The sequence below is a fragment of the Pinus tabuliformis genome, chromosome 2_2 (genome assembly GCF_031772625.1).
Source record: "Pinus tabuliformis cultivar Carrire ecotype Pingquan chromosome 2_2, CPIR1, whole genome shotgun sequence".
In the NCBI taxonomy this organism is placed as follows: domain Eukaryota; kingdom Viridiplantae; phylum Streptophyta; class Pinopsida; order Pinales; family Pinaceae; genus Pinus; species Pinus tabuliformis.
The window spans coordinates 1196891447-1196906354 of record NC_142300.1 but is presented as its reverse complement, the minus strand read 5'-3'; the positions used below and the strand labels follow the sequence as shown (position 1 = coordinate 1196906354).

Sequence of the window (14908 nt, the reverse complement as noted above, 5' to 3'; positions counted from 1 at the left end):
ACAACTCTCCTTTATAAATTGTTCTTGGACCTTATTACAAATTTAAAGTAGTTACACTTAAGTTTCCTAAAGCTAAAGCTCATGTCTAGTGGCCTATAATGGAATGTCACTCAACCCCTTTTCAAATTGTTTGAGATTTGAATTTGCGAGTGTAAGGGTTGTGCATAATACTAGCTTGAAAAAACTACAAATGTTAATATCGAATTTGCATATATCTATATATATATATATATATATATATTGTTGTCTCCAACCCCTCATCCCTTGAAAATTTGGGGGTGTGCTCTAGCCATTCTGGGGACTCATCCCCGCTGCTCCCTTGTCCCCAAAACCAATGCATCATAGCCTATTACGATCGAGAAACCTCAAAACTCTAGGTCTAGTACCTCCTTTTCTAGGGTTTTTCTTAGAGAGTGGTTTGCTTGTTTGGTGACTCGTATCTTTATTGAGCCTCTCTTCGAATGAGATCTAGTTCAATCACCTTGAACCTTCAAACCTAGAATATCTATTATAGATGATCACAATCATATTGAAACTCCTCCTGTTGGTCAAAGTCCGTAAAGAGTAGGGGACCTTTACTGTGGTGATAGTGGGTCATTGTCCCATTGTTGTCACTTAGTCTAGTAGTTGTCTCGTAGGTTTTCTCCCCTTAGGGCGCTGCTAGATTTTGTGGTAACAGGGCCCTTGTAGCCTAGACCAACAATGGTAGCAACTTCAAACATGGAATGGTAGAATGGGTTGTTCTTGGCAATGTTGAATGGTATGTCATTCCATAGAAATCATTTCACCACAATTTTGTTAGCCTCTTCCTTCTCCTTCGATTTCACCATTGATCGAATAGAAGGTTACCCCCTAGGCACGAATGTCAACACAAACATGAGGATGTTGAGGGGCTAGGCATTGCAAAATGTGGGATCGGGGATTTGCTTTCCTCCATTCCTGAGAAGTTTGTAGATCTATTTGCTAGCTCAAGCCTTGCTTCTTCCTTTTGATCTCTCTTCTTATGCATTTGAAAAATCGATTGGTTTGCAATGTTGATAATTTCTGGGGTGGATGCTGGGAAAAGATCCACTTCATTCCCTAGTATTTTGGCAAGGTGGTATTGCAAATGGCTGATTCCACCAAACATGTCCATACCACATAACTTGCAATTTAACCTCATTCTATTATGACCCTCATAGGGTAGACCATACTCCCATATTGGATCCAATGGCTTTGGCATTTTGATTCTTGAAATGTGTAGACTCTAGAGCACTGATTGAATTTGTAAACCTATGGGACAAAAAAAGGAGAACTTAGAAAGATAATACAAATCCAAAAAATTGAAAAAACATAAAAATGCTCCAATTAAAATACCCTAGCTACATAAGTATTCAATCCTCCATTCAAAGAGGGCAAAAAAGAGGTATATCTAATAAGCATTGCATACCCTCTACCAGATCTTGAAAACAAAGAAAATGAAGGCAATTTTTTTTACATACCTGGAAATATGGATATGGTATGCTGGAGTAGATCTCCACTCCACAAATGCTTAGCTAATGGCAAATAAAACCATGGATTTTCCCTTGTTTGCTGGTTGAAAAATGGTCACAAGGCTCACACTACCCTTAGTGCTCAATCTTAGCAACATAAAACCCAAAATGACCCCAAAAAACCCAACTCAGAGCTTTTATTTCACTGAATTGAGCAGCAGGGTGATAATTTGTGTCGTGTAGCGATAATTTGAAAGCATAGAAAATATTGCGATAAATTCAGGCGATAATATTGATGCGCAGAGGTTTGACAATAATATCACAATAATTCTGATATTATTGTGATATGTGCAACACTGAGCTTAAGAGATAATGTTGGAGCATTGGCAGCCTTTAGAGGAGGAGCATTGGACTCTTGCTTGTTGGATGTGCATGCGGTGGAGCTTGACATGCATTACTTAGGTTTGGAGTGTTTCACATGTGGGTCTATCTAGTGATTATTTAGGTTGCTTGTTGTTGGTTAGGTCCACTTGTTATTGTTGGCCTCCCTCCCCTTTCATGTAAATAAAGGGAGAAGTGAATCTTTTTATAACTTTCATTGTTCACTCATGTAACCATATCCTTTTGTTAGAGATGTGAAAGTTAGAGCGAACTAGCCTTTTCGTATTCTTCGTCATTTGTATTTGCTCTCTTTGTCTATGTGCTATGCTTCTTGAAGGAATTCTAGGAAAGGCTAGGGTTAGGGTCTTTCCCTAAAAAGACAAGGGAAGCTAAAGTTTGGGATAAACCCTAGAGGAGCAAAGGGAGCACTTGATTTTGCAGTTCTTGTGAGAGAAGAAGGTTAGGATTTGGTGGCATTTGGAAACCCTAGTATTACTTGGAGTACTTCGTGTGGAGAAGATAGAGGAATACTATCATTTACACTTGTGGGATGCAAGTCTAGGTGCCAAGGTGGACTTGCCAGTGTGTATGCTAGCGTGTTGAGGATCTTTGTTGGAGTGACAAACATTAGCTGGAGTGATTATAAGCTAGGAGTTGATGACTGGGGTTTGCTATTTTGGTTGATGTCTTAACTGGCACTTGTAGAGTTTGACTTGTATCAGCATATTTTGAACTGTTGGTATGTATGTGTACTGCGTATTCTATATATATGAAATGTTCCAGCTGTCCAAACTTTCTGTATGTGCAGATTTGAATTTCAGCTTTATGTTATTTCATGATTGAGTAGATTTTAGCACCTGTTATGCATGCTTATTTGACATAACATTGAGCTGAATTTGTTAAGTGATTTAACACCTATCTAGAAGATAAGGAGCAGATTCACTGCCGTAATAATATACTGTAATAAGTTCTTTTCAGATCTGCTATATGTTTGGAAAGTGTGTCTAAAGGACTGAAACTTAGTGGGATTGAAGTACACTTGATTGGTATTTAGTTTGTTGGGCTGCCTTGTGAATTGGGTTAAAGAGAAGTGAAGTGTTTGCTGCGAAAATTAATATTTCAGATTCAGCCCTAAGGCTGAAAGTGACAGAAAAAATATCCGGAAACCTCAAGTTTGAGGTGAAATTTCTGTATTTGCAATAAAAGGAGATTCAAGAGATTTCTACACACTGGGGTGGCACCACCATGAGCCACATGGCACCTATGCAGCTGTGTATGCTCTACTTTGAGGTGAAATTTCTGTATTCGCAATAAATGGAGATTCCAGAGATTTCTACACACTGGGATGGGCACCACCATGAGCTACATGGCACCTACACAACTGTGGATGCTCTATATATGCCAACGAGGAATAAGCTAACTTACCCACTAAGCTTAATCTTTTCAATTCAATTTGTTTCCAAGGCATATTTTTACATATTTGGCTCTTTAAGGCACATTGCTGAGTATCTTACCCAGACAATGCACTTGTCAAATTGAACCCTGTGTATTAATGGGGTGGGGAAGCTCTTTACTAGCACATGTTACCTAGGTACTTTCTTGATTGTTCTTTCCAGAGTTTAGATCCTAAGTTATGATCACATAATACTACCTTGACCAACTCGGTGGTGTAGAAGGGAAAGGTTTGCAATGTCCTGTTGCATAAAATGCCGAAATGTCAAAAAACTATTGCTGAAAACAGGAAACAATCTCAATATCTATTAGGATTCCTATGGGTCTGAGTCCATTACCAAACATCCCGAAATAGGGATCCCACTTTTAACTTTTAATGTTAAAAATATAATTTTAGGTTGATATTTGCCTCAGTGGTAAAAGTGAAATAAAATTCCAAATTCTCTAGGTAGCATTTCGTTTAGGGTCTGGAGCATGCTCCCCAAAGTGGGTTTGTTGTGTGATCCTGGAGCATGCTTCACACTTGCTTTTGTTTAGACTCTAGAGTGCACTTTGGGTGCGGGATGGGATGGAGAGGTTGAGGGGGGGTGGGGGTGTGGGGGAGCTGGCTTACCCACAACACCGGTTCAAAAGCTTTGATTTGAAGTGTGAAATGCCTTGCCAGAAGTTCATACTGAGATGAAGTTGAATATCTAAGATATTAATAGAATCAACTTGATTGGCTATTGATTTCGCTTCATGATGTGAGAATGTTCATGTAAATTCATTATTGTAAAATCAGCTAACATCAAGTTAGTACAAGGCACAGAGTTGCAATCACAAATCACCCCTTGTATTTGACCATGCTTTATATGTGATCTGTGGTAGTGATGTATCATCTGTGCTCCAGCTATTTTTACATGTTAAATCTAATAATCAGCTTGTTTGTGGCTAGTGTATATGTATTATTAGTTTATTCCATGCTTTTTACTGACGGGCATTTCTTTTTAAATATTTGAAGGCCGTGTAGCTGGATTCTGTGCCATGTGTGCTCTCCAGGACCATGTCATGATTGCTTTAGATTCATCGGGCAAGATTTTGTCTCCTACGACTCTTGTTAGGAACTTACGATGTATCCAAAAATGTTTATGTTTTGATTTGGATTTGTCAATATTACTCAATTGAAATGCATGTTTGGTAAAATCTGAAACCCTTGACCAGTCGAAAGGTATATCTCGCAATTTCCGGATATCAAGACAAGAGGATGCCCATGAATACATGATGAATTTAATGGAAGCAATGCACAAATGCTGTTTACCTGCAGGGATAACAAGTGAATCACCAGTTGCGTATGAGAAAAGCTTTGTACATAAAATTTTTGGTGGCCGACTCATCAGCCAGGTATTCCTTTCCTTTAGTCTCAAAGAGTGCATGACATCTTTGTATTTCCAAGGTTGATTAATGCTAGAATGATGTTAGAAGAGTTTATTTTTTTAATCTTAATTGTTTAATTGCTGATACAAGAGACTGGGGGGTTGGAAAGTGACTGCGCCTTGTTTTCCTGTATGCAGTTGCCTTCTCTGTATATAGATTAGTTTGTAAATAGGTTTTATTTTGATCTTTTAAATAAACTTTCCCTAATCTTTGGTAGATTAAGAACATCAAGATGTTGTTTAGATGTATACTTCTTAATTTGTGATTGCTTGTTACAACCTGGCCTGCAGGTGAAATGCACAGAGTGTTCTCATTCTTCCAATAAATTTGATCCTTTTTTAGATTTGAGCCTGCAAATCAATCGAGCAGACTCTTTGGTGAAAGCACTATCCCATTTCACTGCAGTGGAGCAATTAGATGGGGGGGAGAAAAGGTATCAATGTGAACAATGCAAAGTAAAAGTTAGGGCTCTCAAACAGCTGAAAATTGACAAAGCTCCATATATCCTCGCAATTCATCTTAAGCGATTCAGCACAGGCGGATCTGGAGGAAAAATAGATAAGAAAATTGACTTTGGGTGTACATTGGACCTGAAACCGTTTGCCAGCAGTACATATGTAAGTAACTTGTCATTTTGATCTTTTATTTTAAGCACATTCTTTGTGGAAACAAGTATGATCATATCTGTCATGCAAATGGAGTTCTGGAATAGTGACATTTATTTATAATGCATGTTTTGTGTTTTACAGGAAGGTGACTTGAAGTATACCCTTTATGGTGTTCTGGTTCATGCAGGTTGGAGCACACATTCTGGACATTATTTCTGCTTCATTCGTACATCCACAGGCCTCTGGCATGCATTGAACGATAGCCGGGTATTCATTTACTACTAATTATTTGAATTAATCATGAAGATGTGCATTTATACGTAATTGCATTACAATGTTGGTTGTCCTCTTAGGGTTACTGCTGTCTAAAATCATCCATATGTATTGGTTTTTTAAATACATACAAAAGAGTTAAAAGGAGGAATTTTTTCCTATAATGGAGGATACTTTTCTTTTATCTCGCAGTTGTTTATTCAAAGAGGAACACTTTACATTCTCATGGCACCTCGGCTTGCAGGTTCATCAAATCAGTGAAAAATCTGTTCTAGACCAGAAAGCTTACATGTTATTCTATATACGAGATAAAAGGACTACAATCAGGCCAGTTGTTGGTCCTCAATCGCAGGTTAAGGATACTAAAGTTTGTAAAGTAGTATCCTTGAACAGTGAATGTCCTGAAGAAAGACAATTACAGGATTCTTATTCAAAGACTGTGAATAGGAAAAGTAAATTAATAAAGAAAATGGGTGACATGGCAAATACTGATATCATTTTAGAAAGTGCAGAAAACAGTCTGAATGCAGGAATCTCATTCCCTGTACCTGAACCTGTAGATAACCAAGATGTGCCATTGCAACTTGCCACTACAGCAAACAATGATTCATTGGTGAATCAAGGTAAAAGCAACATGTTTGAGGCTCATCAACAATCTGCTAATAGTTATGTGGTTGATCATAAATTTGGGATATTGAAACACAGTCTTAAGCTAAAGGGAAAGGATACTGTGGATAACGGTAATTCGATTGAGGTTGTTAAACATTCCAGAGACAGCACTCTGGGTGATGATAAGGGACATTTAACTGTTAAACCTTCTGGGGTTGCTTCAAGGCATCGTGATGTTTGCCAAATTGGGAAGGATTTGACAGGTATTAGCAATTAGATCTTTTTGTTTATGTGGCTTGTATTTTCCCAAAAATAGTTTATGCAGCATCTGCATTTAATAGTGGTAAACTTTTCGTACCGTCACTTCTTGGTACATTGTCTGGACTTATTGAATAGTTGAGGGAGTTACGAGATATGTTAGCCAGGATAAATACATGTGTTTTGGCTCAAAGTTATTGTGTTGGCTTTGCGAAAAATTATTTCATGTTCCATAGTGCCAAATATTATGTAATTAGCTCAAGCATGGTGTCATGTAGAGCTGATTTTGAAAATGCTAATGTTAATTTTAATAGGTAGTAGAATAGTTTTCTGGCTGCTGAACTTTGCATGAATGATTCAGATGTTAATTATGCAGCTAAGAATGGACGTTTTGCTCGTGGACATCTAGAAAGTTGTGGCCTGGCTGGTGATTTGATGTGCAACAAGCATCAGGTTGCTAAGCCTCTGTTCTTGGAAAATGGTTCTGGATTTACAGTGTTTGATTCATTTATAGATGCCATTTTTTGTTTGTTTGCATTTGAGATTTGTTCCTTTCTCACTTTAAGTGTGGTGTCATATTTATTTATTTTGATGACTATATCCCATCTTTGCAGGAGGATCAAAATGATGCCTTTATCTGTAAGGAAAATGGAATGGAGTTGATAAAAAATAAATTGGATAGAGCATCCAAGCTTATGACAAAGCCTAACCATGTTTCTAAGCAAAAACAGGAAGAGAACCTCAAGGACAGTAACCATCTTCGCAGAAGCAAAAAATTGAAGTTTAAGAAGCATCTAAAATGGCCTTGGTTTCTACAGACACACCCTTTAACTAGACACCACTTTCTTCTAAGAGCTATATGTATACTAAGGAAGAGAAGTTTGTATAAAAAGAAGCACATCAAGCTGCAGATCAAGACTGCTGGGGATTTGTCTAAAAAGAAACACTCTGTTGACTCAGTTAATGGAAAAGAACCTGAAAATGTGAAAAGATTGCAAAGTTCAACTGCCTATAAAAGGGGACTGCTACAATACAGGGAAATGGACTTGTCAAATGGAAGATGTTGTCATACTTCTGGCCCGCATGAAATCATATCTGGAATGACTACTGTTTCTGCCGAAAACGGCTGCGGCCTTGCCATAACTGAGCAAAATGGTATTCACAAGCTTCAAAAACCAAGAAAAAAAGCCAATGAACCAGTTTTGACGAGCAGTAAATTTATAAGCAGCATTTCCAATGTTGAATCAAGTTCTAAAACTATTAAGGAATCTTTGGTGACACCCTATCCAGGGAAAGAAGTAGAGGGTCTCTCTGTTGTCTCTGATCTGAGCAAGGGAAAAACATCGTTTCCTGCCCAGCAGTTAAATAGAAGATCCTTAGATGAAAGAGAATCATGTTACCCAGAGAACCAAAGAACCAAAGAAATCTTTGATACTTCTTCACAACAGTCTACATTATATGGTGCAGCAGGTAAAGCTTTGAATTTATTCTTGAACATCTTAAAATCAATTTTATTGCAACTTTCAAATTTTATTCATTGCTTACATAAATATGTAGCGTTCTTTTGACAATGGAGTACTATGGCTTGTTGCAGTTCCCCGCTGGGATGGTGCACGTGATTTTATGGCGAAAATTGAAAGAGCTCGGGACAAGCGATCCACTAGTATTGGCTATATATTGGATGAATGGTAGGGACTTTTTAGAAATTCAAATCACATCTTGTACTGGGATATCTATATTTTGTTAGAAAAAATGATTTTTTTGACATAATATCTATTGAATGTCTCTATGCCTTGCATTAATCATTATATCCTGTCTCATGTAGGGATGAAGAGTATGACCGTGGTAAAAGGAAAAAGATCAAACAATTACAATTTGAATATGGCATGAATGACTTCAGTAGGAAAGATTCCAGTGGGCACAGCAATCCTTTTCAAGAACTTGCCAATAACAAAGCAAGGACTCTTGGTCAGAGACCGAGTTCTATTGCGAGAAATGGTTAGGCAAAATTATGAGATAAAGCTGTCAGAGTTGTCCATTGAGTTCACTTCCAGATTAAATCTGATGTGTAACATGGTGGAATGTCTTACCAGAAAGCATTCAGAAAGAATGAGAAAACACCGCAATATTTTTGCTGATTGAGTACAATGGGGTAGAACGGTGTAAATGAAGTGGAGCTATGCAATTTTCGATACATTCCCCATATCTTGGCTTTAGTCGCATCTGAGTAGATATTTGCTTTTCCATTCAGAAGTTGATGGAAATTGATTTGTGTGGAAACAGAGATAAGTTGGTTTGTGAAACTTTCAAACAGGTTGAAAACTGTCTGGTTGGCTGAAGCAGCAAGAGGGAACAAAGCAGCACAAACAAACAGCCGAGAAGCATCTAATTTCTGTAGTCAATTGGAAATATGTATGTTTGTGTTTGCAATTGGGCAATAGAGATGTTCCTGTGATATTCCCAAGCTAATTATTTGGATGTGTTCATAGGGAGTGGTACATAAACATAATTTATTTTCTCATGTTTATCTCTTCTTGTGGAAGAGGTGTACATGTTGGCAATTTCCATTTTTCCCTAGGTCCGTTACAAGTGGTGGAAGCACTGAGGATTAATATTTTGCTTGATATTCTAGACATTATCATAGGTTTTCCTTGGGCCAAAATTTAGCCAATTGACGAATTTTCTTAACCAAGTTTTTTTGTCAGGAAAAATCTTTATACGAAGAACTCTTGTTATCTTTAACATAATTTTACTGTACATAAAATGTACAGCCACATAATTATGGTTAATTGAAGTGAAATAAGCTACATTTCTCTGCCATGAAATGAGGGCACAAGTGATATTTTCAACGGAAAAAAGATTTGGTAATTTGCAAAGCATGAGGTCAATGCGATTGTCCGCTGAAATTTTACTATGGAATCTGTGTTATTATATGTGCACCCAACATGGCTTTAGCATATACATGTAGTCAACTAAGTTCAAGAAGTTTTAGCGTAATTATTAACAATGGATATTTATTAGTGATTTAATTTTTGCAAACACACAGTACAGTAAATACTGTAGAGTTATTACTGAATCAACAGGAAGAGCGTATATTATGTTTTTCTCTTCATTTCTGTGTATATAAGAAGATATATTGGAGACAATTGTGAAGAATAAAAATTGTCTCAAGACATATCCAGGCTCGATCTTGTCTTACACGATCGTCTCAAGGGATATTCAGGTTTGACTAACTCTTGCATGATCTTGGTGACAGTATTTCATATTAGTTGAGCGGATAGTTCTTCGATCCAATATGTGGGCTGACCTTGCTCTAACCAAAGCCTAGATCTGAAAAAAGAAAAAAAAGACATGTTATGATTTGATAAATACAATTTATGGAACTTTTCAGTCCTCAGTATTCAATTTGTGTATAATTTGATATGGTATCCAAGCCAGACCCAGGGATTGGCCTGTCCAATGATGATCCGAGAAACTGCAATATTTTTTTGAATAGAGATAAGTCAGTGGCCAACCGTGTATCGAGTCGAATAGAAAAAATGAAAACGATTTCTCTTAGAGGGCCAATTCATTGGTTGCCTCCATATGCTTGGTATCGTTATATTTAACCGCCGTTTGGATGCTACTTGTTGCACCAGGTTTGGGTAGGTGTTGGATATGGAAGAAGAAGGAGGTTTGAGTAGGCGTTGGATATGGAAGAAGTGTTTTAATATCCACTAGGATAAAGACAGTCTATGGAACAGATTGCTTTTTCATCTGGCTTTTGTATTTGGTTATTTTTCTGTGAAGTCTTACAATAAACACTCTCAACTTGTTGACAAACCTGTTGCTAAATAGATTATCCCAAAAACTAATTGCCAGAATATTTGGATAACTTTCCTTGTTGGCTGTCGTCTGTCTTTGATATAGGCAATGATAAAAAAATGACAACTGAAAAATAAACAAAAAGGCCAACTGAACGAGAAGCGGAAGTGTGTTCACGAGTCAATGTAAGTAGACAATTACAATAAGTGGCGAAACCCTTTCTCAGAAATAATAAGAAGTCACTATTTGATAATTCACCTCAAAGGGTATAGTCCTCGTTATGCTATGTGATAAGTCGATGCTATTTAATAACTGTTAGAAATTCTCAATGTCGGCACCAAGGAAAAGTAATCCGCTAGCCAGCCGTGGGTATGGCTGGTTAAACATATCAAAGATATTGTTTATATTGGAATTTTTTAATTTTTTTCCAGAAAAAATCATATGAGATTTTTAACTGGACGATAACTGGACGCCAACTCTCTGGAGAAACAGATAGATATAGATTTTGATAGATAAATAAAAATATTTTAAATATGAAGAGTAATTTTTTTTATTATAATATTTTAATATGATATTACGTTAACAACAAATAATAAAAATAAAAATAATTTTTTATTTATACATCAAATTTAAGTAAATATATAAAATGAAATAAAATAAAGGTAAATTAAATTAAATAATTAGAAATAATAATAACAATAAAATCGAATGAAATAAAATCAAATAAATCATATAAAAGTGAAATTAGAATTATTTTTAATTTCAAATGAGATGATTTAAAAATATAAAAATAAATAATAATAATAATAGTAATTATTAAAATCAAATAAAAGTAAAATTATTTTTAATTTCAAATAAGATGATTTAAAAATGTTAGATCTTAGATTTTTGTGATTTATATTGCAAATGAGAATATCTTTCAGATTAATGAGATTATTATTTTTCAAATCAAGTTCATAAATCATCGGATTATTAAATTAATTAAGATAAATATATTAGTCATTAAAAATTAGTTATTAAATTAATTAAAATAATATTTAGTTATAAACTAAATGTTAGGAATTAGTTGTTATTTATTTTAATTATATATATCTATATTAATTAAATAAATAAATTTATGATGATGATGATGGTGGTTAACATCCACTAAGACCAAACTTTGGTCTATCGGACCTAAAGAAACAAATTGTTTAGATTGAATTTAAGATTTTATTTCTATGCTCAAAAAGCTTGGAGAGAAGCCTCCCAAGCTCACTATAATTTTGACGTTGTAAAAGGCTAGGAAGGTCAGTATTGCGACAAAGATTATGAAATTGAGATTTTATTTCTATGCTCAAAAAGCTTGGAGATAAGCTTCCCAAGCTCATTATAATTTTGACATTGTAAAAGGCTAGGAAGGTTAGTATTGCGACAAAGATTATGAAACTAAGATCTAATGTGGTTGTACGCGGGGCACTCTAAGAGGAAGTGGTTTTCATCCTCAATGTTCCTATTCTCACAGAGATGGCATATCCTTTCCATCCATGGTGTTTTAGGAACTGCCCAATGCCCTGTTTCACTATGGAGCTCATGAGAGTTCGTTCTAATCTACGCTATATTAATTTTCTTCTTTGAGCTAGCTAAAATAGAGAGATATTTTTGATCTTCTAGGGTGGGGTTGATGACCTTCTTATAATAACTGAATTTTCTTTTAGCTGCTAAATCTTTTTCACACTACATTTTTTCTTTGAATTTAAAAGTAACAATATTTTTAATGTTATTAATGTTTTGCAATGCATCATTCTCATTGATCTCCCAATGGTATAACCAGGCCCTTGTGTTTTTATACCACCGCCGTTTGAGCTTTAGCTGGAATTTAAAGCTAGCTTAGGAAGTCTATGATCTCCTATGTTATTGAGCTTGTGCTTGTACAACAGAAGCCTAGTCATAGCTAGGCTCTTGATAGGGGAAAGACCTACTTCTATAAGGAGAATAGGGTAGGGTGTATTGCTTTTAATTTTCAGGTTATACGTTATAAAGCGTTTCTAGATTTGCTCAATCTTTCTCCGGGGTTCTCTAGAGATGCTGCAACCCCAAACCTCAAATCCATATAAGATAACTGGAGTGACTAAAGTTTCAAAGAGGAACTTCTTTTTATCCCACATTATGAGGTTTGTCGTTTTACAATTATTTTCAAGACCAAAGTAAGCTTTCCACCCCCCATTAATCCTTTTCTCAATGCTATAGTTCCAGTTGAGCTTGTGATGAATATCAATTCCTAGGTACTTGTAAGAATACACTTCCTCCAAGTTATTATTGTCATACATAAAATTAGTGTGGGTGTCCTTCTTGGATTTGATAATCATAACTTTTGTTTTGTCAGTGTTAACAGTCATACCCATGGTAGAGCAGAAATCCTTAAGAAGCCTAAGTTGCTTATCAAGATCAGATGGACACCTTGCGAGGAGAACAATATCGTCAGCATAGAGAAGAAGGATGACGACTATCCTAGCTAAGATCATGCCAGCACATCCTGCTTCCTCTAAATAACCTTCGAGCTTGTCAATGTAAATTCCAAATAAGGTAGGGGAGAGAGGGCAACCTTGTTTAACTCCGATATTACACTTAATATCTTTCGACCACCCCTCATTGCTCTTTAGCTTGGGAATTACATTCTTGTATAACCTAATAGCGACAACTCTCAACTCGTAAGGAACCTTTAGCTCTTCTAATCTATTCCAAAGGTTGTTTCTAGGAACCATATCGAAAGCCTTTCTAAAGTCCACAAAGCAACAAAAGAGATTGGATTTATCATTACGACATTCCTCCACAATGATCCTAAGCGTAACGAGGTGGTCTATTGTTGAGTGATGTCTTCTAAAACCTGCTTGGCCTTTAGCCCGCTTACCTTCACTTTCAAGCCATATGCTCAACTTATTTTCCAAAATACTACCATATAACTTAGCTAAGAGAGGGCTAATCATAATTGTCCGATAATTAGAGGGGTTATTTGTATCCCCATTTTTAAAAATAGGAATAATGAGGCTCTCAGTCCATAGCTTAGGGAACCCTTGCTTGACTGCTTGATTAAAAAGCTTGTGGATGTGGGGGATGAGGACAGGGCCTCCAATTTTTAAGATTTTCACCTGGTAACCTTCAATGTCTGTAGCTTTCCCATTAGCTAGGCATTTAACCCCAAAATCAATGTCTTCTAGAGAGAAAACTTCTTTCGCTGTGGGTAGGGTTTCAAAGTTATCCATGACATTTGGAGATTCATAGAGCTTTTTAAGATAGGAATTCCAATTGTGTAAAGCAATTTTATTATTATCTTTAGTTTTCCTAGTCAGAATCTGCCTCCAAAATTTCTTAGGAGCTACCTTAGAGAGGTGTAAGAGATTCTCTTGTCTTTTACGAATGTACTGCCTCTTTTTTCTTTTAGTTAGAGCTTTGTATATTTTTATCTTGTCCATTTTAAGAGATTCATCAACAAATTCTTTAATAGCTCTCCTCACATTTTTATAATCTTTGTCATACCATGGGTTGGTTTTGCTATTTATTTTATTATTTGAAACTTCAATTGAGAACTTGTTAATAGAATATGAGAGGGTTGTAGTAAAATTATGGTAGAGGTCTTCTATGTTGTCTATACTAGATAAAGGAAGCAAATTAGTTTTTAACTCTTTTAGAAAGAGATCATTTTTATTTCTATCAAATATTAAGTTCTTTTGGCTATAAGGATTATTTTCTATGGGATCTCTATGCATGACAAAGTTGAGAGTTATAAGTAAAGGCCTATGATCAGAGTCAGGCTCGTGGTCGTTTAAGATGTCAAGATTTATCATTTCGTTGTATAAAGGGAGATCGGAAATAACATAGTCTACCACACCGCTACCAAGCCCATGGATGTAGATCATCTGGCTAGAATTGGGCCACTTTAGACCGTTGCAAATTATGAGATCCTAAGCACTACAGAGCTTGATTAGCTCCGACCCAAACAGATTCTCCGCGAGGTCTTCAGAGCTCCTTTTGTACCTACTAGCCAGAGTAGGGTCTTTGTTCAACCAAAGAGGATTAGGGTTGGAATGATTGCTTAGAATAATAGCTTGTTTGTTTGAAGTTCGAGCATTAAAGTCTCCTATTAAAAGGATATTACCTTCATTCCTTAGGCTAGAAATATCATTCTCCAAACCAATGTAAGGGCTATTTTTATCTAGATTCTTCTTCTTATAGAAGTTAGAATTGATGGAGGGAAAATAACATATTGCCATGTAGGTCTTTTTATTATTAATGTCAGTGATCTCTATCCAACTATATTGGTTGTAAGGGTCGTTTTTATAAATCCTAGCATGGGGGGAGATGTTCTTCTTAATGTAACAAGCTATTCCCCCAATGCCTCTACGGGAGGATCGCTTGTTCCAGGTAGACCATAGCGTAAAACCATTTATGTTAGGGACCTTAGATTCTTCGTGCTCCCAAGTTTCAATAAGCAAAATAATATCAACATCATTTGAGATCCAGCGTAGCTTGGGGCCTTTGTTCCATGGAAAGCCTCGACAGTTCCAAGAAAGAATCCGGAGCATGTTGAATTGCTATTTAGTACTATCTTTTTGGTTTCTATCTCAAATAAAGGCTTTTCTATTTCTGATTATTGCCCATTTT

General features: G+C 36.1%; 1 protein-coding gene across 3 annotated transcripts in view; it reads left to right on the top strand.

Moving 5' to 3' along the window:
- Nucleotides 1-8935, top strand: part of LOC149197788 (uncharacterized) — a 71602-nt gene extending 62667 nt beyond the window's left edge. For 2 of the 3 annotated variants that reach the window (XM_089405971.1, XM_089405973.1), the window contains 9 exons: nucleotides 4306-4416; nucleotides 4513-4685; nucleotides 5009-5335; nucleotides 5468-5593; nucleotides 5844-6471; nucleotides 6828-6919; nucleotides 7081-7936; nucleotides 8061-8154; nucleotides 8292-8935. In XM_089405971.1, the coding sequence (XP_089262097.1) occupies nucleotides 4306-4416; nucleotides 4513-4685; nucleotides 5009-5335; nucleotides 5468-5593; nucleotides 5844-6471; nucleotides 6828-6919; nucleotides 7081-7936; nucleotides 8061-8154; nucleotides 8292-8469 (2585 nt within the window). In that variant the 3' untranslated portion in view covers nucleotides 8470-8935. The remainder of the gene's footprint in view (nucleotides 1-4305; nucleotides 4417-4512; nucleotides 4686-5008; nucleotides 5336-5467; nucleotides 5594-5843; nucleotides 6472-6827; nucleotides 6920-7080; nucleotides 7937-8060; nucleotides 8155-8291) is intronic. The other variant, XM_089405972.1, reaches the window with a different exon arrangement.
- The last annotated feature ends 5973 nt before the right edge of the window (nucleotides 8936-14908 follow it).